General features: G+C 43.2%; 1 protein-coding gene across 1 annotated transcript in view; it reads right to left on the bottom strand.

Annotated features, from left to right (window-relative positions):
* cbfa2t2 (CBFA2/RUNX1 partner transcriptional co-repressor 2) overlaps positions 1-27,631 on the bottom strand; it is a 37,349-nt gene that overhangs the window by 2,366 nt on the left and 7,352 nt on the right. The window contains 10 exon segments of the mRNA XM_038695926.1: positions 248-438; positions 684-752; positions 2,260-2,452; positions 2,865-2,950; positions 4,731-4,984; positions 5,091-5,217; positions 5,220-5,274; positions 7,219-7,308; positions 7,435-7,676; positions 7,841-7,999. Of these exon segments, the coding sequence (XP_038551854.1) occupies positions 248-438; positions 684-752; positions 2,260-2,452; positions 2,865-2,950; positions 4,731-4,984; positions 5,091-5,217; positions 5,220-5,274; positions 7,219-7,308; positions 7,435-7,676; positions 7,841-7,999 (1,466 nt within the window).

Raw genomic sequence — 27,631 nt, forward strand, 5'->3', positions numbered from 1 at the left:
CTGTAAAAACTATAGAGCGAAGTCCAGTCGTATGTGTGGGTTCATTACCATGAGCAACCCCTGCCACTTTGATGTCCTCACTTGATCCAGTTTTCATATCAATAATTGATTATGGGAGCTTGAAATGTACTGCGCATTTAATTATAAGCTGAATGTAAAAATCTTAAAAAAGTTATGACGACATGAAGCGCTTGTATGCAGAATTGCAATTTTTAAAATGCAGGACTTCCTCGATATCTCTGCTCACCTCACTGGAATCCTCCTGCTCGTTGATGACCAAGATGGCGTCCTCTTGAGCCTTCCTCTTTGCCTCAGTCAGAGTCTTTTCCATCTTAGCCCTCTCTGCAGCAATCATCTCAAAAGCCTTCTGTTCAGCCTCTGCTACTGCTTTCTGGACCTCATCCATGGCCTGACGCTTCACCTCATTCACCGCCTCTTCTATGTACAGGGGAGACAGGTGTTTTAAGTTTAGCTTGTTTAAACTCTGTAGATCAGCAGTACACAATTGCAGGTTATGTGTGTTCTACCTCCAAACATTCATATGTCATCATTTTTCTCCTGTAATCTTGATTAATGCTTCAGTAAAATGCATTGTGATCACCTTTTTGTCTAACTAAATATATGCACATTCTTTTCCATAACACATCAACACTTTAAATTTCAAAATTGATGGTGGTTCTTACCAGCTTTTCTCCAGATCTCATCTGTAACGTATGCTGAGCCTGGCCGTGGAGCAAAGTCACGCTGGGAGTCTGCGGGAAAGCAGAGACAGAAGGGATTAGCACCTGCCAAGGCTTATAAAGATATTAAGATGATTAATTGTTAAAATAATGGTTGACTGACAGCTCAATCAAGGTAACCGGTGCTTACAAAGAAAGGCCACGGGGCAGGCAGAGATATTATCTTATATATTGTCGCCTAGTCTTTTCTTTTGTACTTAATGCAAACAAGTCAGCATATCTAGGCCACACAACCAACGTAATTGTTGTTTAGCAGAGTCTTGGACAGATCTGAGATCTGACAGCTTTAGAAAGGAATGTGTTTGGCTTGGAGGGAATTGCAGACAAACAAGCTGTGTCAACATTCTGTCTGTTCCCGCAAATCTCTCTCTACTCGTGCATGTCAATTCATTTCTGTCTTTCTACCGGGCTCTGCCTCTCCAACACTGCTGCCAGACTCATCTCTTTCCCCATCTCTTATATCCACCGTCTCACCACCACTTTCTCCCTTTTCCTTCCTTTCCATCCTCTCTCCTCAACAAGGCTGCGTGCACCCTCTCCGGTGCCTTTCCACCCCCCCTACAGTCTTCCTCAGCCCGAGCCCAGGCAGGCAGGCAGGCAGGCATGCGGGCAGGCAGGCAGGCTTCCCGGCTGGGGGCCCAGATGGTGCTCTGGCAAGTCAGCCAGCTCTGGGTCTCTGAGCCTGCAGGACGGCAGGACGGCCCTTCTGTGGCCGATATGGCAGAGGCCAGTCCTGGCACCTGTCTGTGACTATGGACCAGCAGGGGGAAGGCAAGGCTGGCACTCAGAGAGAACCGCGGCAGTACACAGACTTAACTGTGGAGAGACTCACTAATACACTGACATGTGACTTGCAGTTCTATCAATGGCCACTAGACGGGGTGAAATAGAAGAATGCTGTCCTGGTTGATGCTCAGACCTTTTAGAAAAGTACACCTCAGGATGTTCAAATGATTATATCTTATTATTAAGAATACACTCTGCATTTAGACTCAGCTTTTGTAAAGACTTGAAACTTCTTGTATATCTTATCTCTGTATCCTTGAATGAATCCCAATTGTTACACTTTCTTGCCAGGACAATGTTTTTTTGAGATCTGATGCTCTTCTATGATGCTTATTCAGTTCAACTGAGTATGAGTTGAATGAAAAGTCATTGGTGCTCAACGCAGTGTCCAGCATCTAAAACTCTAATCATGGAGCACACAAACCAAATTCTATTCTCGCTCATGCTTTTGTGTGGCAGACATTTAGGGATGGAGCTCTCAGAACTTGAGCAAATAACACTATCCGCATAGGTAGACAGTACCATCAGGGTCAATGCATTTTTTTGTGAATTTGGTTGAACTGACACTTTAAGTGTAACAACTAACCGATTTTAATTAGTTTGGCTTCGTCCCAGGGTTCATGAAGCAATCTTCCCTCGTGGAAAACAATAGGCGATAATCACAGAAATGACAACAAAATTATTGGTCTCTGCGGCATACCAACATAACTGAAGTGAAACCAGCGGTACCCACCCGAGTCTGCAGAGTGGGGGCTATGTGTCTTGGAGAAGGGAGCGGAGCCTGAGCCTCCTTTGCGCGGGTCCTCCTGTTCACTCGAACGCCGTCTCCAGTAGTTGAGCTCCTCGCGATCGGACTCCTGGCATCGTCTGAGCACACTCACTGACCTCCGTGTCTTTTCCACCATGTCCACAATGCAGTTCAACACCTAGAAGATGAAGAGAAAACCAAATTGTATTGAGTGAGTTTGCTTTAATTATTTCTGACAGAAGTATAACTAGATCTTTTCACTACTCATTAAATGTAATATAATTTTAGCCAACTATGGTGGGTGGGTATTGCTTCTCAATGAAACTTTGAACAATGAAAATTCTTGATCTGTTGAAGTGTCTAAAAATCTTCATAGCAAAGAACCAAGAACCAATTATAACATCGCTTATATGAAAATCATCCCAATTAGTAGCAAAACGTGAATGCCTCCTTTCAATGCCTAACGTCCAAATATGCTTTCATGCTGTGAAAACACTTTTTAGTATGGGACCCCGGTAAAACAAATTAGATTTTACATTCTTACTATATCTCAAGCCATTAGCAGTAGTAGTGCCTGTCTACAGACTTACATGGTCCAGATGCCTCCATTCATCAGCCCACTCTCGGTCTGTCAGTCTGTGGTCCACTGGCTCCTCGCGGTAACCCCCGTTAGTGCCTGATTAAAACACACACAGGACAGACCACAGGCCAATGTCATTAACATTCTTCATGTAAGAAAAGCCACAAATGACAGTAAGCGAGTGAAAGGTGTGTGCATGTCTGCATCTATGGCAAATCTGCACTTTAAGACGACAAAAAAACTAATTTACTTTCAATTTTGAGATACAGTAGATACGGTTAGCTTTAATACTTCACCACAAGATATCCTGTGATGATTATAAATTCGGAACACATATTTAGCAGAAGAGACAGCACTTTCTTACATCCATAATTAAGAGCGACAGCAATGAAGTGGGGAGAAAAAAAAAAAAAACAACAAACAAAAAGATGACTGAGGGATTATGAGCACAAAAAAAAAAAATATATATATATATATATATATATATATATATATATATATATAGGGTGAGAGAGAAAAGGAGAAGCCTGTGATGCAAAACAGACTTCCAGTACCCAGAGCCTGCACACATCTGGAAGTCAGCTGTCAACCACACACACACACAAACTCACACACACACACACACCCCAAACGTCTCCCTTAGCACCTCCCTCCTGGAGCTCACAGCATTCCAGTTGGGAGACACTCAGGCTGAGTGGAGTGGCTCCACTTCTAAATACAACCAGCCGGTCTGACACTCACTGCGGACCATTACAACCATACACACACACACACTTACTGAACTATCTGATTCCAATTCAGTTATTACACAACACTATGACTTAAGTAATAGCTTATTGTAGATTTAACAGTAATAATAGTTTGCACACACAAGCTTGTCCTCATGCAAAAGCCCAAAATGTCCTGATAAGTCACACACCGACACACTCTGACTACAAAGAGTCAGCTAACCACAAACTCTTAAAATTGAGTAACAAACAGCCAACAAGAGGCCACATGCACACTAGGCCTGCTGAACAGAATAATGATTCCCTCACACACACACACACACACACACACACACTAGCTTTCCCTTGACCTATTCTCTACTCCTGGTTCTCATCAATGTTCATCAGTTCAAAGCCACAAGTGTGTGGACTGGTGGGTGTGTGTGTGTGTGTGTGTGTGTGCACGCCTATAAGTTAAGTGGCGGCAGGCGGGCGGGAGGCTGTCAGACAAGGGACTAAAGCCTTGTAAACACAGCACCTCTAACATGAACATATCAAGGTGTGTTTCTTTGCATGTCTGTGTGTGCCTGTGTCTGTGAGCTACTGCTGTTTCCACTGTGTGCTGACAAGCCCCAAATGGAGGGTAGATATACACCAGAGTCGATACAACCCTCCCTGCCTGGACAGTATGGCTCTGTTTATACACATGTGGACTCCAGAGATATACGGAGACGGCTACACAAACACACAGACCACCCGTTATCGCTCATAGAATGTGTGTGTGTGTGTCGGTTTTCATGCAAATGTGTTCATTTCTAAATGAATCAGCCACTTGCATTCCCAATGTTGTGAGGAATCACACTGAGGTCAACGTTTTTGGTGTTTAAGTGGTTTGCAGGAATGTTATTTCTCATATAATTCAGGTTTACATGACACTGGGTTAATGTCCACAATGATGTATGATAGCCTACAACCATCATTTATTACGGCCAAATAATGTTTTTTTAAGGAACTGAACATTTCCACACAACTAGCAGCCATGACTGAGATAGAACTTTACACCATGTCAGCAGTCATTAATTTTAAATCTTTAGGGAAAAAATGTGCTTTAGTAAACCTTGCCAAAAAAAAGGACTTAACAAGCATAATTTTGCTTCTGCATCACGTACCAGGGAGTCTGGGCCTGTCTTTGAGCTCACGGATCTCCAACATGCGTTGGCTGTGCTCTCGGTGTAGGATGTGTGGTGCTGCAATGTCATCCAGGGCATAGTGTTGCAGGGGTGGAGGGGTCGGGTGAAGCTGCGTGTTGAGGGGCAGCGGGTGGGCAGGGCTGTGTCGGGGAGCGGGGCTGATGGTGCAAATTCGTTTTGCGGTGGGCTCCATGGCTACGGGCGGACGTTCATGGAAGCCGTTCTCTTTACCTCTGAAGAAGAAGGGCGGTGGGCGGTTAAAAAATTAGCAAGAGGAGGAATGCTACATATGTATGCTTCTACTAACTATATACACTGTGAGTTATACTTTAATCTAACCTGCTGGGGCTGTGTCTCTTGGTTGCAGTATCAGGAGGCTCCATCAGCAGCTCAGAGGAGTCTGGAGAGGAGGCCATGGTGGTGCTTAGCAGGAGATGCTCATGCTGGGACAGGTACTGGGCTGGGTCTGCTTGGCTGCCCGTGCACAGTGGAGTAGCTCCCTCTGCAGAAGGGGTAAATTTGCCTGTCAAGATAGAAAAACAATTGGTGAGGTTTTAGTCTAATTGGCAGAACTAATCTGATTCCCAGTCTTAACGACTAGGAAGAAGAAAATTAAGAAACATTCCTATTTTGGTAATAGTTGTATCATGGTCATCTGCCCCTCAGATTTCAGTCACACAATCATACTTCACATAATCATTCAGAGGTAGATCAAGCCAGACAGAAAAAGGAAGCACCACATAGCTTTTCTAGAAAACAGACCAGAACTTGTTGAACACTGTAACAAAGCTAAGAGACACAATGTAGATCTGCCTCCTGGGGAAGCCTGGCTGAAAAAAGGGGGTTTTAGGAGTCGGGTGTGGGCTTTCTAACTTTCTGCTGAAGTGATTGGTTAATAATATCTCATAGGCCACACCATACACAGTACGGTGTGTCCTACGAGAGAGAGATAGATATATATATATATATATATATATATATATAAAAAACTGTCTCCATCCTATCTTTCCATCTCGCTTTTGTTCCCTGCATTGCCCTAATTAGGAACAGACTCTGGTGTGTTTGCAATTACACCACTTCCTCACTCCCTTTTCTCGAGCAACCAACTAAATAACCATACTGTTCTCATTTTGTGACTCCAACCTATCCTCCTAGCACGAAACACTTCTTCCATCACCATCATCTAGCAGATTCTATAAACCTAGACCCCTTTCTCCTCTAATTTGACCTTCTCTGCTGATCTGTCCTGACTAGCTCATACTTACAGTATCTCTTCACAATGATGTCGATATTCCACTTCACGGTTTACTTTCATAACACCCAAGTGCTCTCTTTTGCCCATCTCCCATCCTCCCCTGCCTCCCTTCTTTCCCTGGGGCCCCAGCTAGCAAACACATGTGCTGTGTGTCAGTTGAGCAGAGGGCTCTCTGGGGTTCATCGGGACGGATGCTAGATTGGCGGCGCCTTGGCAGCTGAATGCTCTTTTAACGGGACAGCAGCTCCATATGGCGCACTGAAACCCATAAAAAGGCAAGGGAACACTTTATAGGCATGTTTCACACTTCCGAGTTCCCACTTTTCCCTCTCTCCTCCTCACCCACCGCTCTCTTTTCCACTTCCTCACCCCATGACTTTGTACCATCTGTCAATTTATCCCCCACTCTCTCTCTCTCTTTCTTAAGATAGACTTCTCTCAAGGATCAAGTTGTGGGGGACCCACCCCCTCATAATAAATAAGTAGTAGGAGGGGGAACAGAGGTTTCTTGTCTCCGCACTTTCAGACAGACAGATGGAGGGGCTCCAAAAGGTGAGTAAGAGGTAAGCGTGGAGGGGGGGGGGGGGTGATTTGACCGCTTGAAGTCACAGCGGTACAACTGACTTATGATTTATGAGCTGCTTTACTGAGGGGAGCTCCTAAAAAGTATACGCTTGCAGACTCTCCTGGTTACAAAGAGGCTCAAGAGACTGTTTAACACACACTTATCTGTTGCTTGTCAAGTCAACACGCAAATCTTGATAGCTACATTGAACAGCAGAGAAGCAGTTTATTCAAGTAGAAAACCTACACAGATGCCCATTTATAGACAAGTGCATTGTGTCCTGGAAACACAGTAATAAAGTGTAATGAATCTATTAATTTTCCATCATGACTCACAAGCAGTAATGTGATTGCCCATAGATTATTCAGATCATTCCATAAGTGGGTTGATGACCTCTTTATCACTTTCATTCTATTCTGTGATTAATAAAGCAGCATGGTTGACAACCACAGCAGTGTGACAACACAGAGTGTGATGCTTTTAGCAGGGCTACATGATTCTGACAGGTTTCGGGCTGACAATAGGGTTTTGGGTTTAAAACTTAACTGGGAGGGGAGAAGAAAAACATTGCAGCAAAGAAAAATAAAGTAATCCAATGGAATAATGCAAAGCACATATAGGAAGATGGAGGTTGAAGATGTGTTTACCTTGAGAAATGGGATAACAAAGGGCCGTAAGGGGAAGTTGGTGGCCTCCTGAAGCCGTGAATGGAACTCCTCAATGGTAACTGTCGAATTCTAGGAGTAAAGGTGAAGTTCAAGATACAATCATCTGTGCTAAATGCCAAATATGGGTAAAAACCCAATCTAAGAGAAATGGTATATATTCTACAATTATCTTTAACGTGGTAACGATGAACTTACCACAAGGGCCAGAACCAAGCTTCGGACGCTGTCTCCAATCTCAGGAGAGATGTCATTGCCAAACTGCTGCAGCGTGGTCAGGAAACGTTTCAGCTTGCTCAGCTGGCGAGCCCCACAGGTGGCCGGCAGCTGCTGGTTAGCCAGCGATGAGGAAGAGGAAGAGGATGGTCCGTTGCTGTAACGCTGCGGTGGAGATGGCACGGCATTCAGGGTTGGCGGGGAATGATGATTCCCATTGGTCACTGGGGGTGTAAAGGTGAGAAGAGGGGAGAAATTAAGATGATCCCTTTCTTAGAGTATGTCAAACGCAATCTATAAGTTTAGCTTAGAAGAGTAACATGAGATGCTTGCTGGGGCTACAATCATCTAAACTCTGGACAAGAAAGAATTCAAGACTGATCCTTACATGCTGTGGTGGAAAAGGAGGCCAGGCGAGGGCCACTGGGGTTGACAGAAGGCAGGGGTGGCATTGTGGAGCTGGCGCTGCTGCTGGGGGCTGATCTGGAATGAGTCTTAGCATCCACAGGAGAACCGGGCATGGCAGGGCTCTTCTTCTCTCTACTGTCTAGAGAGAGAGCGAGAGAGACAGAAAACTCAAGTCAGTTCAATAGTTGCAAAAACTTCAGGTCTATAGTCACAAAAGAAAACAAAAATGCCCAGCCCCCACCCTCATCAAAGAGCCAGATGTCTAAAGTTTAGCCCTTCACTCCCGACCATTCAGATCAATAACAGAAGAAATGCTGAAGAAGCCTATTGTGTGGGAAAAGAAGAGAAGAATGCCCCCTCATTGAGCTCCCCAGCAAATAGGGAGGGGGTAAAAAAAATGAGACAGAGAGAAAAGGACGAGGCTATTTCACGCTTTACTAACAAGATCGGCAAAGCTTTTGAATGTTAAACGCAACTTCTCAATATGCTACTGCTGCTGAATGAGACCACCAGATAAGGGGTATGGAGAAAGTGAAATAGGGGTGTGGTGGTGGGGAGTTGGGGGATCAGAAGCTGTCTTTGTCTCCTGGAGATCCATGAAGGCCGGGTCCCGTCTCCATTTAAAGTGGATCAGACTTTTCTAACTGCTTCAAGAATGGACGATTAATAGACGAGCATGGTCTCACAGGTCATGGGTCAGCAGAGAGCAGCTTTTTAAATGTGGATTCATGGTTTTAGGGCTTTGGCTTCAATGGCACCCTTTATATCTTTTTCACAGCTATGAACTCTGCATGGCCTTGTGCCACAGGATCCCAGTTTATAAAAAAAGTTGGAAGATTTAAGCCGTTAGTAGGTAACTGAAAGAGAATTGAAAGGGGGGGGAATAAAACCTATTGAATGAATAAAAAGCATTTTAGATTTTGTGAGTGCAAAAATATGTAAAAACATCCAGAAGTCAATGCATTAAAAATTCAGAGTAAATTTTAGTTACAAAAGTATAAGTGAATACACACATGAAAGAAATTTAGTTGAACTTTCACTCAAATCTTTCAGCCCTGTTTGCCTTTCCTAGAGTCGATCTATCTGCACACTAACCAATGCAACACATCTGTCATGTCTGCAACTCATTATAAAGCTTTGACTATTCTTCCTTCTGTTTTGCAGTCCACTTTACCCTCTCGCTTTCTCTGCCTCTTTCCCTCTCCTTCTTTCTCAGCCCTGCGGCCTGCCTGCCATCACTCCACCTGTTCGCCAACGTAGGGGGCAGGAAGGAGGGATCTATGCAGACATTTGGACCGTCATACCCACCACACACGCGGTCTGCCAGTGCACCGCAGGAAGCAGCCTGCAGGACGCACACACACGCACACACCGTCCAAAGCTCTGCACACTCCATCCGTATGGCCAGGAAATTAGACTGACATCTCAATAACAGAATCAACGGGGCATATGGCCTCTGTGTCAATACTGTTACCATGTAAACAACTTTATATACACACAAGAGCTAGAATTTGGGCATTCAGCGCTTGCTGTACAGTAGTGTTGTATGGAAATGTGTTCACAAGTACTTTGTTGACATGCTCACACATCATCAACAGTTCTCCACTGGCAGTGAGCAGTAGTTTTGAGTCCAAAATGACTATCATCTTTGTAAAGCTTCTTGGAGGCCTATTGTGTTTGACTGATAAGTCTCAATAAGGCCAGAGAATTTAATTTGCACAACAGATACAAACATACTGTACATATGTTTTACTGTGCATCCCATGTCTGTATAGAACTGAGAAATGTAGGTGTGTTCATGCAATCTTAACATGTGGCATGGTCTGTTGTTAGCCATGCCAGAGGTAATGGCCAAAACAGGAGACATCAGGTGTGTGCGCATGTAGTGCTGACAGCCCATAGAGAATTGCATCTTCTTGTCAATTAGACCGCATACATAGCTGGATGACTTCATCTGGTTTGCGAGCACCTGAGTCCACCATATATAGTCACAGGGCTATCAGGGGAGGCAGCTGTCACAGCAGCCAGAAAACACACACACACACACACACACACACAGTGTACAAAGTGGTCTAATGTTAACTCAGGTGAATATTGGCTTAGAGGAGGATGTGGGGTGTTTGTCTGGTCTAAATGCCACCTGTCATCTTTGCTGTAATGGAACAAAGGCAAGGTACACAAAGCTCCTCACCACACAGGATTGCATTGAAATGCCATGATGCATAGAAAACACTTTTAAGCAAAGGGGATAACTGTTAGCAAACCAATAAATACTGAATGTTAAACTGACATGGCTGAAAGCTTCGTCTACACTCTCTTTTAAAAGACTTCTCACATTATTGGCTGATATCACAAAAAATAATGATAAATTCTGCTCATACCGTTCTGTGCTGCTTCTGTCATCTCTTCTCAAACAGATGACACGCACGTAAAGTTTTACAAGTTACTTACGCTAACCTGTTTGCTTTCTACGACAGTTGGTATTGCAGGCACGGAAAAGTGATGTACATCTGTGGCGATGGCTGTTGTTGCTAGCCAGGTGTTCCTTGTTTGTTCAGCTTCAGGTGACGCTCGTCTGCATTAAAACATTCAATGAGCTTTAATTGCCTCTGCAGGTGATGACTCAGAAAGAGGCTCGGGAAGAGAAAGAGTGAAGGATAGAGAAAGATAAAAACAGAGCAGGGCTATTCCCACTGAGCCACTACTGTGACTGAAAGTCATCCATTAAATCAAAAATAAAATTGAAAACAAGAAAAATAAAGTGAAGGGAACATTCATTTATCTCATTGTGCAAAGTGAGGATGGATAACCCACTTTGAGTCAGTACATATAAATTACACTTGATGTGATATATAAATAAATGTGTTCTGTGTTAGGGTTATTAAGCTCATGGTTTAACTCTGAAGTTTAAACTTTCTGGCAGCTGTGAGTCATGGGGCATGTGTGTGCAAGTGTGTGTGGTGGTGAAGTAGGATTGTGTACTCCGGCCGTTGTGTTATCTCCTCGTCCTGTCATTGTAGATGAGGTGAGAGAAGATGTAACACAGGCCTGACTAATTTATTAGTGAGCCGAAAGACAATTCAGAGTATGTGCAATAAACTATGTGGGCTCACACACATAGCTAACACAGACATGTTAACGCACACAGATACAAACATAAGCATGCGTCACTGAATCAAACTTTAAAACAGCTTGTTTAAGAAACACTGCAAAATCTTGTGAAAGGCATGTTTTCTTACCAGGAGTAAGACGAGAAGATACAAAAACTATCAACTAACAGAGCCCCCATGTCGTCAGCAATGAATATAGTGCACACACACACACACCCAGAGGCCACAGTTAATTAAAGGTAACTCCAAAGTTGACAACAGCTATGCTCGTTACTATAAGTATGACCTTCACAAATAAAAAGCCAATACTTATACTTATCAATATATGTTCAACAAGCACAAACATGTAGACATGTTTTTTGTCCGCAGTCTTTCATCATCTAACGTTATGTTTTACACAACTACAGCGCACGAAATGTTACAAAAAAAGCTCAATTTAAAGCTGTCTGTCTGTAGCATAGACGAGTCTGTGATCTAACTGCCCAGCTTAGTTTGCCACGTAGCTTAAAATTTGGCACTTTGTTGTAAATTTAGCTGTTCACTGCTCTCTCCACCAGCTGTAACGTTTATGTTACGTGCATAACAGCAGAGAGCGAGGAGGAGGAGGAGTTCTTCATTCATTCTAAACATCACTCAGTATTTTGATGTGAGATACTGAGTTTGTATAGTGACCTTGCTTGCATTTTAATGTTGCTATAACATTTAGTTATATTTAAATTTTTTTTAGTTCTGTTCTGAATTTAAAGACAACCAGGTAGCTAATATGCACACACTTCATTTTTTGTTTATTTATCGCAAGTCATATCATCATCGCAATATTGAACAATGTTATCGCAGATTTTCCTCATATCATGTAGGCCTAACTGAAACAACATCTCAACTAAATCAGAGAGTACAGCAATAGAGAAAAAAATGAGGGAATAATATTAAAACAAGCCCCAGAGTAAACATACAATGAGGGAAAAAAGTGATAAGGGAAAAGCATTTTAAAACCCCCCCAGAACACTTGTCTTGAAGCTCGGGGCAAAAAAGGGCCAAACTAACAGCCCCCTTAGCACCCATACAACTGATGGGCACCCTTCTCTCTCTCCCTCCCTCCCTCCCCTCCTCCTCCTCCTGTACCATATGGATCTAATCGGCCAAGAGCTGGCCAGCTGGGACCTCCAACAGTCACCTGTGAGGGAGGAGGAGGGGGGTGCAGAAGAGACTGCTGGAGCCTCCTCCACTAAGCCATTGCAGCCCCCCTCCTCCACACACACACACACACACACACACATTTCTGCCTTCCCTCTCCAAGGAGAGGAGGAAGGAGGAGGACGTGGAGGGGAGGGGAGGCACGAGGCGGCTGAATGCAAGCGAGTGGACTTAAATGCCGGAGAGACAAAGGCTGCACCTGGTCCCCGTCCGTCCACACACACCACCACAATACAGCACACATCTGTTCCTCTATCATGCGCTCCCTCCTGACCTCCACCCACATACACACAAACACACACACTGCAAAGACAAGGGTGCATGCACCAACACTCACACAGCCACATCTACTTAATTTGTCAGTGCATGGTCTCTCAGTTTCGGGTTGTTATTGTAACCTCACAGCTAGACAACAGTTTCAAGGACTTCAGTATTTTAGAGGCTTTTTGGTGAGTGTATGGTGTCAAATTTCTGAAACTCAGGAGTCCCCTCTGCTTATTTCAATCAACTTAATTTATCTTATAGCTCTCTTGGGATTGACACCTCCTTACTGCCCCGATACAGTTGCCCCACTTCCACATAAGCAGTTCAGTTATATACTATGCATATTTAAAAATCATTCATACATTATTTAAATTAAGTTCTGTATAAAGACATAAAAAAAATTCTCACTCTGTTACATTTTAACCAAGGCTGGCCCAAAGGCTGCCTATGTACTATGACAGTAACACCTTTACAGACTGTGCAAGAGTGTTAAACAAGCACAGACAGGAATAAGAAATTAGTCCGCAAATTAGAGGCGCCAGGGGTGGAGAAGGAAGGATGCACGTAGGGAGAGAAGGATGGAGGAGGGAGGGAATAACAAGGATAGAAAATACTGTTTTCATTTGGTTTCATCTGAAAGACAAGTCTAGTTGTCAGACTCAGAGCCAGGCTGTTTTTCTTGGCTCTCATTACCACCTTCCAGCCCCGTAGACTACATATTTGGACAAAACCCAATATCAACACTCTGCTCCTCACTCTGCTGGTAGGGGAGAGATGGGGAGGTGGCATGGTTGACAGTAAGGGGGAAAGCTAGAGAGAAAGATGTATACATGAACAGGGAAAGGAGGGAAAGACACTTTTTGGAGGAAGAGAAATGGGGAAAAATAAGAACTGTAGGTTACAGAAGGGACAAAGAGACAGAAAACATGTATGGCACTTTCCTGCACACACGTGAAGAGGCACAGATGTGTTCCTGAAGTGAACCCATCACATTTCCCTTACACAGAGTGATGGTGAGAGAAGCCCTAGCGTAACCTCGTCACTCAGTGAGATAATTACAATAACACTGCTGTAATCCAGCATGCCACATAGTGAAAAAAAGGGACCCAGGCATGGAAATGTACTTAGTGGCAGAGCCAGAGAGAAAATGAAAGAGGGGACGGCAAGGCAGACAGACGTCGTCCATAAAAACTAAGAATGAGCAGTAAAAGAGGCACAGTGATGTGATGCTGGAAGCAGAGGAGGGAGAGGAGGTTTGGCAGAGGTTGGACGGCGAGAACGGACAGTGTCCACGTGTACATGAGGTCAGGCCGCAGGGAAAAGAGCTAGGAGAATATTCTGGATGGGATTTGAAGTTAGTGATTTCAACAACACTCCAAAACACTGCAGAGAAAGTGGGACATACTTCAAATGTTTGGGAACGTCTTCACGCCCTATCACTGTATCAATCAAGACTGAAACGTAATGTGACATTAACACCTATTAACAAAGTGGAAGGAAACATTATCTTTATGTTTTGAACAGACAACCTTTCATGTAACAATGATCCACTTCCAAGGCTTGGATGGGGATGAAACTCTCTTGGTTGAATCAGTATAAAATATGAGCAACTGCATGAAAAAATATGTTTCTTTGGTAAAGAAACTTAACATACACCTATAGTGTTGTTAAATAATCCATGATACTCCCACGGCCCTATGTTGAAGGGCACTGAAGATAGTATTAAAGGAAGAAAACTTTCAAATAGCAATTAAAAGCAGCACCTCCCCATTCACAACAATATACAAGAGCCAGCAAGAAGGCCCATGGCTGGACGGAGTAAATGTAGGTGTAATTGTATGTATTTGACATAGATTCAGACATGTGTTGCTGGATTCGGCCTCTGCTACAGGCTCCACTGTCACTGGATGCATGTTATTCAGAGTGGCAAAAACTTTAAACAGACACGCACGCCTGCGACACACACTGTTGGGCCGCAAGGAATAGAGCTGGAAGTGGATGTGTGTCATCATGTGCGTGTGTGTTGGCCCCATTTACCAGGTGTCGGGTTTGTCACAGACTTAGCGGAGAGAGGACAGTTATCCTTTTAGTAACACACACACACACACACACACACACCTGTGAAATGGCTTGCCTGAGGCACGTGTACACACACCCACCCACAGGAATAACAACTGTGACGTTACAGGGACAATTCGAATCTGTCAATCATGACCTAAACCCACAAAAGCTGTGACGCACACACACTTACACACATACACAGATTCTCTCACACCAGCTCCCTGTCTCCAAGCCCAGTAGATTATCTGCCTATCTGGTTACAACCCTTCTCCGCAACTAATTGGTTAGCCTGCCCATCAATCATCATGAGCCTCGTGATTCTTTAAACCCAAGACTACAAAGGGAAAAACAATCAGCAATAGCATTTATGGGAGCACGACAGCTTAGAAATTAAGTTGTATACTTATTTTCTGTAATTCCCCTCGTGAAAGTTTATTCTCAGGTTGAAAGATAAATCATAGGATGTCAGAACAGACTTATAGAGCTCCCCTGACATACAGTGAAGATATATATCATCATGTGTGTCTGGAGGATTTAGACTGGGTGGTTCCTTTACATTATAAACCCAGACAGACAATCTACTCAACACTGCAGCCAGGCAGAATACTGTTTTTCCTCAGGTCCGTACTTCGGTAGACATACATACATATACACACACTCTGAACTCGTAAGTTACGGTAGTCCATAAAACAAAATACGAGCTCTAGACTCGAGAAAACAAAGCGCACATTAAGACTCGTCTGTTTCAGACCAGGTGTCAAGGGGCCTTTACAGCCAAATAGCCTGGGCTCAGGCCAAACCAGATGTTGCTATCACCATGGGCCACACTGAATACATTTACACAGCCTTTCTTGACCCAGACTGAGAGTGTTGGTACAATGAGTCAATAGGCTTTGGGCAAGACCTTTACTTTAACATTTATAAACATAAAACATAAACAAGTTGTTTTGGACAACCTCCCTTTCAGTTTTGAGAATCTTTCAAACATCTTTTGACACTTGACACAAAATATATATACTTTGTATATCAGGTTGTGCAATCTCTGCATCTTTCTGATTAGGCTTTCAAAAACATATTGCCTGGAAAACATCTTGTGAAGCTCACAGAAAAGGAGTCACATCACTGAGCACAAGCAAAGCTCATGAAAAACTACAAACAATTCTACTTTATATAGTTTGTATTGTAGGAAAACAAAGACATTATCCTTTCCCCGAGCATGTACTATACAGATGACTAATCCGTCACCCTCAGGTTTTGGGGATGCAGTGAATCAAAGCTGAACAGTAGGTATGGTCCATAGAGTCCATAAACAGAGCTGTGGGCAAGCTTAGCCCAGCTGTATAAAAGACAAGAGCTCAACAGCTGCTGAGAGAGACAGATAAGTAAAACAAAGAGGCCAGCTGTGCTCAAAACAATGAGGAGAATGAGACAGAGATAGCTGTGGAGGATGAGTGCATGTTTGTGAACGTGTGGGCAGACATGTTTTGATCAGTGTTATCGTAGTGTATGCATGCTGTATGGGTTTGAGTGCACATATGTTTAAGAACACAGTGTATTTTTTAGTATATGTTCAGACAACAAGCACAATTCCTGTTGATGGTGAAGTAGGATTATGTTTAAAGTTTCTAGTCTCAGCAAAGGAAAATGATAACAGGGAAGCTTTTGTTAGTGAAAATACCCTTATGTACGTCCACGCATTCTCAGACGGAGAAAGAAGGAAATAAGAGAGTAAATAATGACTATGACAGACAGTTCGAGGGAGGCTGCACCACCCATTTCTTGTCCACCCACAAACCCAACAACACAAGCAAATACAATATTTTTGCTCTTCCAAGTCATCATGCCTCTTGGGTTTTACTTTGGAAAACAACACCGTCTTTCCGAGAAAGTTACACAAGTTAAAATGCATCCTATTCAGTGATCCTTCTAACTATGTGTCCTTGGTTCAGTAATGGAAAATGTATCTTAAAAGGTTTCCTTACATAATATTTGGGATATTAATGTTCAAATTGCTGTATCAAAGTGTAGCTACTACCACTGAACACACTGAGAAACATAATACTCTGTACCTCTATGCAGATTTGAGCACTTTAAAAAAAAAAATAGATGATAAGTCAGCAAAAATTATGGTAGCCATTTCAAGCCAACAAGCTCAGACAAACCATGTATATGCTACCTGTAAGCTCAAAAAGAGCTGAATTTAGACAAATGACCAGTGAAGAAAGTTGAACTAGCTTGCAAGCTAAAGACACAGATGTTTTTTCTCGAGAATTGGGGGACTAAACAATAGCTAATGGCTAACAGATTTTAAATTTACATTCAGTAGCCAGAAAAACTGCCAGTGGGATGCTCACGTTGACCTGTGTCTGTTTGAGGACTAAAGCCCATTTATACTCCTGCGTTGGGTCTACGTGCATACCTACGCTGTAGGCTATGCACATAGCCATGCATTTGTACTTGTGCGTAGGTTTGTCCGTCATTCTGCAATTGCACCCCCAAACGCTAGTCGGCAGTAGCGCTACAGCGTCCACTGTGTTGACTTTTGCCGGCCGAGCAGGTTAACATACAGTTTAGCGGTCCGCTAACGTAAATGGGAATAAAATTGTATACGTACGGCTGGTGTAGACTTTTCAAATGTTACCGACCGAATGGATCACATTCTGATAGCGAAACAAGTCATTTCGCTCGGGTTGCGACAGTCAAATATATTGATTCACTGTGTTACAGCCGCCGTTTTGGCCGCTAGTAAATGTTACTTCAAAGCACGGAGTACTTCCAGCCCGCTCTGAGGCATTGCGAGGCTACCCAGCCGACCAATCACAGAGCTTACGGTCCGTGTCGACTCGACGTGTAGTTACATTTTGGAGGAGGTGCACATCAGGCGACGGCGAAGTATAAATTGCACTTAAGTAGGCACTGTTTGCACTTCAGTACTATATTGCAGATATATTTTATTTATGCAGGCAATTAACCTCAATTCAAAACTTGAATTCAATTGAGGTAATTCCACAGCCCATTCAAGCTCTCAGACAGCACCAGCCAAGTAAATAAATTCTTGACTTGGGTCACTGAGTGGGTCTCTCAGGCCGGGAAGGGTCACTAGACCCCTGCAAAAGACGTCTGACTCATGCACTTAGCACAAGGATAGGGGCTCCCATACAATGTCAATGGGGCTGCAATAGGAGAGATTAGGGAACGCAGGTGGTTAGATGTTCATTGACACAGATATGCATCTGCACACTCACTAACACACACACACACACACACACACACACACACAGTCAGAAGACGTCCCCGTGATGAAACAATCTTTCCTAGTGCTACTGACTGACTGACTGAGCGGTTTCTGTTGAGTAAATGACCTAACCCTTTCATGTCCACACACACACACACACACACACACAACCTCTCATTGAACCCCTGGGGCCAGATATCACAGTTCTCACCACTGGAACTAATAGAGTACTTCCTGCATCAAACTCTTGAAGCAGCTGCTTTGTGCTTTGTGTATGTGTGTGTTGAAAAAGTGTGTATTCTGTGGATGAATTCTTCAGATAATAGCATGGTGAGCAAGGGGGGTGGTGGTCTGTCAGCAGAGAAAGTCACAGCTGGGAGTGAGGTCAAAAAGGAAGGGGGAAAAAGCTACAGAAAAATATAAGACAAGCAACCTTGTACTTCAGCAGACACAATGTCTACAAGACACCTGGTAAGCACATGCACACACACTCACTTCCTTAGACTCAACCACACACTTATCAAGTATGTGATCAAAAGCTTCAAAGGCACATAAATCCCAAGACAAAACCAGTAACTGCCCATCAGGAATGAACATCACATCCTTGATGCTTTGCAAAACACATACAAACACACGGACTCATGCACACACAGATACAGAACAGTGCCTGCTGTCAGGAGTGTGACAGTGTCCAGCAGACCAGACAGGGGTCTCTGGTGTGAGGCTGTGCAGCCGACAGCTAGTCGCTCCTATCTCCCTGATGGACCGGCCTGGCCTGGTGTGACACTACCCAGGTCTCTCTGCCTTTTTTCTGTCTGCTTCTCCCTCACACACCTAGTCCACCTCCCTCCATACACAGAAACATGAACACATTTCTTTTCACCCAGCAAGCTACTGCAAGTAGGTAACTTATGCACATCAGAAAACGATTTTCCAACATTGTAACTCAAGTTACTTATTCACAATACCCATGTTACAGTAATGTGGCATTTGCACTCTGTTGGGATCCACATTCCCACTGATGTCGGTGTTGTATAACATGTCGGCACAGCATGAAAGACAGACACAGCAGTTCCCTTCCTCTTCCCATATGTCTGGGATACAGTACAACAGATGCACATGTCGTCTTTACCTATTTTCTTCTGCTCTGCTTGCCATGTGGAAAAACTGATTACTATCTGAGTAAATGACAGCTGAGAGAGATAAGCCCCTTTCACACATGGAGCCAATCACATTGCTGGGTTTATTTATCCAGTTGAGGTAACAGTTTTTGATGTTTACACATAAGTATTACTTATAGAAAAAAGAGAAACATCATAATCATTGCAGGGAGATTCGGCTTTTCTTCTACTTTCCACAAGTGGAAGCAGATGGGGGGGATCAGGAGCGAGTTGAAAAATAAAGAAGGCTCCATGTTCTGGCTGCTGGACCTGGGAATGTAGCTAGTTTTGTGCTCACCAAAGATGTGAAGAAGGTTTTCTGGAAAAAAATCCTAAAACCTCAGATGTCCAATTGCCACAGCCTCCTTTGTAAAAAAAATTTGCTACTGCTACTGATGTTACCACATGATGCCAAACACTGAAAGATGCCAGAACATTTCTGGGTTGAGGTGCATTTTGGGAAAGGGGCTATATGGAGTGACAAAACCTGAAAAAAGGAAAGGGAACATTTTGATTACCTCTACGCAGTTGCTCTGAGAAATCTGTCCTTAAAACTAAACATCTCAATAACACTCAAGAAATCTCAACCCTACAACAAGATAACAAGAGTCTCCAAAGCAATCAGTATTTTGTGCATATGGCAGCAGAAGCTTTTTTGCACTGTTAAAGGAAGCAGGCAGACAAATGCATCCCTCCTTCCCTCCTACCTCAGAGGACATGGATGAAGAGATAAAGAGGAAAGGATGAGGCACCATCTGTACAGTACAGAGCAGCTTTGGGAATTAGAATGAAACACACACACACTAAGCACACAAATGCACTGCTTGCAAAAGTACACACTCACTTACACAAACAGAGACACATTCACAGAAAATACATCCAGAAAGACACAACACAAATTGTTGAAATCCCCACTCTTCGCTCCTACCTCCTCTCAGAGTCCACTCTTCAGTCCTTTGAGAAAGTCAGCTGCAGTGGCGAGGTTTTGCTTTCTTATCCTTTCCTTTTTGTCTCTTTCTGTGACTCCACGCCTTCATATGTCAGGCATGTGTTTGCATTCCCACATATGTGAGCTCCAGTGTGGCGAAGGCCAGAGCCAGAGACACAGATGGCACCCAGATGGAGACAGATAACCGAGCAGACCAGCGCAACGCTGCACTACACACACACTCACTATCTCTCTCTTACTTCCTTTGTGTCCTCGCTGTTCTCTCATGTGAGGCTCTCTCTATCACTCTTAAAATCTCCTTCGCTCGATCTTCCTCCGCTGTTGTACTTATTTTCGTTAACTCGCTCTCACTCTTTCTCTCAATGAATTTGCATCCTCTCTGGTGCTCGCTCTCTCAAGCTCTGAGCTTCCCACTCCCTCAGTCTCTCTCTTTCAGTTCTAGCTCCTCCCCTGTTTTCCCACACACTGTCTTCTCCTCTGTTTTCATGGGCCGGGTGCTCCGGGAGACGTCATAACTCCCACTCCCCCCACCCATTCCCCCATGGATCCTGGCCAATCATCCACTGCTGACTGGCTCTATTCAACCTGCATTCACCGGCAATGGCCCCTGCAATTAACATAACTAATTGCTTTGGCACCTAAAGGCTAAACAAGAGGCTGTGCCAAGGGAGACAAAAGTGTGTGTGCATCTGTGTGTGTGTGTGTGAGGAGGGGGTCCTTTGCAACCCCACTCCCTACTACCCTCCCCTTTACCCCTTCAAGAGAAGAGGGGATCTCCCTTTTAAATGTTTTTATACTAACTATCCCCCCTCCTCCAGGCTCTTTCATTGATGCCCTCTTTTGTCTCAGCTTCTTAATGCGGCTCACTCAGCCCTGCCTTGCAAGCCAACCCATTGGGGGACACTTGAGGAGCATGAATGAGTTATTCTTCTGTCCTCCTCTACTCTCTTATCCTGTGCGCTCCATCTTCACTGAGTTAAACTTAAATCACTATCTGATTTATGCCTCTCACACAAGTGCTGCTGTAGTGACAATGCAGGTTAAGATAATGGAGCCTGGCTGAGATTGGGCAGCCCGCGTGCTTTATTCACTCCTGCCTATTATTCCCGTCACCAGCTTAGGCCTACTTCAAGAAAGTACAGAGGATGGTACTATATTCATTCTAAGCCTGGGGTAAATAAGACATTAATCTGTTTTTAATTAGACAACTGACAATTGAGAGAACATGATCAACGTGTGAGACTCCAGAAGCACTTGGCTGTGTAAACAAACAAGTAAATGCTGTCGGATAAACACAAACAGTTCATTAAGAGAAGGCGCTGCCCCTTCTCTGTGCCGTCATGCACAATTGAATGCACACTTCGGAACACTGCTGAATAACTCAAGGTGTAATCCTATCAAAATGGGTTTGATTTTGTTCTTGCGCTTAAGGAACGCGGGTAAAAAAGTCCACACTAAAGTGATCTCTAATTGTTTGTAAGCAATCACAAAAAGGCTTGTTGGGGTTTATTATATTTCTATAGGCTGTCAAAAATTGGATTTGACTGAACGATCACCCATAATAACCTCTACGTCCCCTCCTCTCTCCTTTTAGGCCTGCTTTATTCAGGGTGCATCTGGTCAGCCAGCAGGCTCAGAGGCATGGCCAGGTGGTGTTAGAGAGGGAGAGAGGGAGGGGGCGGAAAGATGGAGAAATGAGGAAGGCCTTGCATCCGAAGCTCAATACTGTAACCCACATGCTACTGTTGCACATAGTAGGTGTTGAGCTGCAACTGACACCACTGATGGACAAAGGCTACGGGAAGATTTAGATTAAAACCCAGGTGTAATGAATATATAATTTCATGATCCATTAATGAAAATTACCTATTTTTTAATTGTTCAGGCTAAATCAGGATACAGGAAAGGTCTTTTTTTTTAAAAATTGATTACCCCAAAGACTAATCACATAATCAGCTAATACAATTTGAAAAAACGCAGGCCCCTCATTCATTTAAACTGTGTCAGTCTGTCAGTGCAGCAGGTTTGTCCAATGTCCAATGAAATATGTAGCTAGACTGGATCCATTTGAATGAATGAGAGGGCTGAAGTTGGTCGCAGCGGAGCCTTACAAACAACTGTGCTGTATTTTGTTGTCTGCTAAGCCTTATATGCATTAATCTGCTCTCCAACTGGACTTGCTGGATAGTATTTCATTGTTTCACTGTTTCTTGAAGCTCTGAAAAGTTTCTATGCAGGGCTGTTTTCCATCTGAATCTCTGCTTACCCTTTTAAACTGTGGGCTGTGAACTGTGAAACATCTGGTTACATGAGGCATTTTTATTCTGATTGGGCTATCGGATTATTAGTGGACTATTTAGGTCCATGTAAAAGTAGCTATTGTGAGGGGGTGAATTATATATCAGAAGTCATTTTAAGAGATCAATAAAGATAAAGAAAAAAATATTGGATTTACAAGTAGCACACAAGTAGCAACATCTTTCCATGTGTGATCATCAACGAGGTACTTCCGATCCTATACAGTTATTGCATTCATATTGTTTTGTACACATGTATGTGTACAAAACAATAGAAAACATGTTCAAATCCCACCAACTACACAGCCGATCCCTACCTGGGTCTCCCCAACTAAGTTAGCCTACCCCTAATGTTACATGGGGATCTCCTCCTAACTGCGGTCGCCACCTGCAATGCTGCGGCCAGACGCCGCCCTGACCCCGGGCTCTCTTGACGGATAAAGCAATTGTGGCAGGACAGCCACATGACACGCAGTGTGCCAGCTCTTCACGTGGAGGACAAAAGCATAACACACCTGCGGTTAACCAAACAGGTGCCTATCGGCTAATCACTGCACGCACCACTGAACTGCCAGTCCGGCCAGACCAACTGCCCCACAACGTCAGTCATTTGCTAAATCTCAAGGAATGCTGCTTCTAATAACTGTTATAAAATATTAACAACTCTAAACGACTCTAAACGTTCATGACATATATACTTTGAATCGTTTATCACCATTGATGAGCCCCACAAACAATATTGTAGCATTTTAAAGCACTGTTTGGAAGTGCATGCAATTCTCGGCAGGCATGCAAAATTCGGCATAACACAGTGGGAGAAAACTTTTTTAAACTTTGCAATCAATCCACAGTTCACCCCCTCTCTGTTTTTTTACACAAATTGCACCCTGCTTACGACCACTTTACATGTTCAAAAGTCTCTTGTAGAAGTCTGAGCACTGCTTCTTCCAAAAGGGTCCCAAACAAGGACAGTTAACTATACTTTGCTATACCTATCATCTTTTGTAATAGAAAGTCAGCTTGCTGTATGTATGCATACTGTATGGCTTCCTGTTACTATAGCTGCTCAAGCCTCATGCAGCTGTTTGCCATTGTGTGTATGTGTGTGAGATAAAGAGCGACAGAGCAAAAGAATATGCAGCATCTGTTTCTGTTCACACGGTCCCTCGCCAAACTTCCACTTTTAGAAAAAGTAAACAGCATTTTTTTTAGAGAGGACAGGGGGGAAAATGAAAGGAGGAGAAGGAGGGAAAGAGGGAACGTGGGATTGTAAGAGTTGGTGATTGACTCCACGAGAAAGGAATCATGTGTGTTTATGTATTTAAACTCGCAGAAAGTTTGAAATGAAGAAATAAAAAAGTTCAACATATTGTGTGTATATGCCTCCATTTACATGCATTTGCATTGCTTTTTTGAGGATACTCAAAAAAAGCCTCTAGTGACAGTGTTTTCTAAGGTACCATTATCATGACAATAGACACCGATGCAGCCTGCCAATGGTTGCATGAATAGCATACAGAAGTGATGTGTGTGCTGAGAATGGGAGACTGCATTTGTAAATGTGGTCTAATGGCTAACCGCTATTTTACTAAAAAGCTAATTAACTCTGTTTGTGTGAAAGCTATGCTATCCAATCGCAATACAGCACAGCAACAACAAGGGGCTCTACTGATACAGGAATGTTTCAACAGGTAAAGAAGACAAAATACCAATTTAAAGGCATATCTAAGGTAAATACACTAGATAGGTGGTTTATACTCATTTGAGGCAGGACTGTACAACTCTAGAACGTGAATCACAACAGCAAAGGAAAGCCACAAACTAGCACAATGATAAAAAGGTGCACCAACAAGGTTTGTAGTATGCTAAATGTGCATGCAAATAATTTTTGGGGGAAACATGAAGCATTTCCAGATGACCACAGAGATGCAGATTTTCTATGCCAATTGTCCAGTGAATTGCCACTGACAATTGGACAATCATGTTTTCACAATCTGACCTCAGCCCCATTGAACTGCAGACCCATTATCCTGATCATACATTAAACATCCCAATTGATGCCTATATATCTATATACTTACATACCTATAATATTTTCATCAGCGCCTTCTAGTATAGCTAACATCAAGACAAAAAGAGATGACCTTTGATGAAACAAGGTCTTTCAGGCAACTGGCCGCATCAGTGCCAGAAACTCTGCGTCGAAGACACACTGTGCAAGGCAATACAACTCACACATGGTGAGAGCATTTTGTTCTCAGCACTCACAGAGGAGTTTGAAATGGTAATCAGGGTGGTGGGATTTCACTGGGAGAGTTGCTGCCAAATCAGTGTGAAATGATGACAGAGATTTTCATAAATTAAAAAAAAAAACCTATGCATGCCGCTTTGTATTCTTTTCCCAGCCACAGCTTCCTACAGTCAGAAGCTTTCCCACTCCACACTGTGTTAAGTCCATTTTTGTGAGATTTTGTGTGCATGTGTGGCCGTATCAGTTTTCAAGCTTGTCCATCGTCACACAGTGTGGAAAGTGAGCCAGAACAATTCTGGCCAGACTACCACCGACCTCAACTTCACTAGCCAGGATATCTCCATGGGGCCCTGACACGCCAAGCTCAGAGAACTAGCACAAATAAATGCAGACTCGCTTTGTATAGCCTCACGATGACTTATGTTTTGTGATATAGTTGAAAATACCACAAAAGAGAAATGACGGCCAGATGATGTATTCCCTGCAACCGTCAAATAAAACAAACAAGCTAGGGTTTTCACATCTCAACAGCGATAGTGTGATTAAAAGTTTTAACTGGCACTAATTGGCATTTTCAGCCTGTCGTCTTTAGCTTGTGGAAGATGACAAAAAATATATAGGTGAAAATAACAAGAAACCACACCAAACCGTTTAAATCAATGTTTTTCTAGGTTAAACAACCAATCAGATTACTGAATGAGCTAAATGGCTCCCAGTAAGAGGAGACTAGAATCAGTAGTATCGGACAGCAAAGAAATGTCTCTCTTTCTATGTCTTTCTCTTCTCTGCCCTTCTCTCTTTCTGGCTATCAGAGACAAAATGTTTGTTTTGGTTAATTATTCACGTTGTTGCTATTTTTTCTCCCACTAAGCTTTATCATTGCTGCCCCCCTTCTCTCCAACCATTTTACCAGCAATGCTCCCCACCCTCTCCTTCCCCTCTTTCCCCATCACTGTTCAGACTCCCGATGTTCACTAATCTGATGCAGCCGTAGATTTCCCTGTCTGATCTCCCATGGCCACATTTTCCATTACATCTTCTACAGCAAATTTATCTAATAGGGACACGTCATTTTCCAGGTCCATGTATGTCTGGAGGACCATTTACTGTAAAAAAAAATAAAATAAACAAAAGAGATCAAGTAAGATGCTTCTCGGCAGTAATCAAGGCTAAAGTGAGGGCTATTTTCTCCCTGTCTGTAGGGTCAGATAAATGATAGGTCATATAAACAGATTTTATGGTATGTGTTGGCTCTGGACAGTGAACCAACAGAGTGGTATTGGAGGACAGCGAGGAGAAGGACAAGGTTCCCAGAACATCACCCTCCCACCCAAACACACACTTATTTTTAAAGATCTTTTTTTTGGCTTTTGCCTTTATTTGATAGGAACAGTTGAGGAGAGACAGGAAATGGGGAAGAGTGTGAGTGGATGACATGCAGCAAAGGGCCTGGGGCTGGACTCTAATGCAAGGATTCTTACTGACAAATAAATACTTTCCACATCCTATGTCACATCCTACATCATATGTGGGGGTCCGCGAGGGTCCGCGTGACGAAAAAAATCATCATCAGACGTAGGATCTGTGCGGACGTCCGCATGCCTCCCGTTGTTTGTTACCACACGTACTTGGCACAGACAGGTCCGCGCAGTAACAAACAACGACGATGATAGCTACCAGGGCACCAATCGATCTGCTGTACATGTGTGGAACGTGTCTGCCAAGCTGACTCAAGAAAGTAGTATAAACAAAAGTAGTCCGGGTCCACGGGGTCAACAGCTGTCCATGTCCGGTGAGGACTCAGCCTTATACAGTATATGGTGCACATTCTCTACCAGGTGAGCTAACTTGCAACCCCCCCAAAGAAATATTTAGTTAAAGAGGCCCTGTGGAGGTTTCTTTTAAACAAACAAAAGTTATTTTTAGTTAGTTTTATTCATCAAAACTCATTGTGTATATCCTCGAGGTCTAACAAATGTGTCAAGGGCATTTCCTTCCTTATTAAATATTTGCAAGGCCAATTTTTTTAAGTATCCAGCATTATTTACATCCACGTACATCCACGTTTACCAGCTTGTGGTCATCTTCTCCCTTGCCTCTGCTAGCATATCTCTGCATATCTTAGCGTGTTACCGCCACCTGTTGATCAGTGGAAAAGTGTGACACCATTGTAAAAATGTGTATTGGGTACCTGCGTGTGTGCACACATGCATGTGCATAGTCACGCGCATACATACGAAATTAACAAAACGGGGAACAGCTCCATAGTGCTACTAGAGGTCTAAATGTCCACAGTGAACCTTGAAATGGTAGATACACAAAATGGTTCTGGTGAGCACCATGTCTGGATAAACCATTTCATAAACATGCCCAATGACATAGGCTTAGTTTTCAGGGCAATGTTTCTTATTCTGTGCCCCTTTCTGTTGCACTTAGTATGTGGTTCAAAATAGCCAATCATCAGGTGTAGATATTTGCATCTGTGGTCAGATGCCTGGACAACTTTAAAAGGTCTGCCTTGGTTAGCAAATAGCATATATGACACTAAATGAAATCACTATTTATGGCCTTGTAATCATCAAACACTAAAATAAACAGAGACAAGGTTGGAGACAACAGAATGTTTGCCACTTAAGGGATATCCACACTACAGTTTTTGAAGCACTTTTTTTTTTTTTTTTTTACATCCACTTCAAGAAACAAGTATCCTTCCGACAAACGACAAACCTATAATATCAGTCACCATCGACTCTGAAAGATGCACCATGGACATGCCGGCTTTTCTTTCTCTGCTGCTTAATTTCTAATATTAGTTTGTTAGGACAGCTGCTTCTGAGGACAGTAAGGTTGGAGTCGATGCAAAGTGTAGGTAAAACATTTCCCAAGCCATGCTTTTGCATATTATATAATACTTCATCGTTGGCTAGCAGTTGTCTTCTTCCTGCCTTTTCCTAGTACAATGCTACATTACTGTCACCAATTGTATGTCCTACATTCGCATGTGCATGCTAGTAGAGTACGAGATAGAAACGAAGCAGGCAAAACATTGCATGATAGCGCCACAAGTAGTCAAAAACCAAAATCTGGTCACAGACAGGCAAAGTACTTTTTTAAGTTTTTGTAGGTCAGCACTGCTTATGTAGTTCGGCTGAAAGGCCATAAAGAAGGAAAAACACTTAAACTATCTGTATTAGTTTGGACATGGCCTCAGTTCAAAACTATACTGATTCCCTCAAGACTCATTCAGAGC

Source organism: Micropterus salmoides, unplaced genomic scaffold (genome assembly GCF_014851395.1).
Source record: "Micropterus salmoides isolate LMB-PRFRI ecotype aquatic unplaced genomic scaffold, ASM1485139v1 Ms_hic_scaffold_4, whole genome shotgun sequence".
NCBI classification, from domain to species: domain Eukaryota; kingdom Metazoa; phylum Chordata; class Actinopteri; order Centrarchiformes; family Centrarchidae; genus Micropterus; species Micropterus salmoides.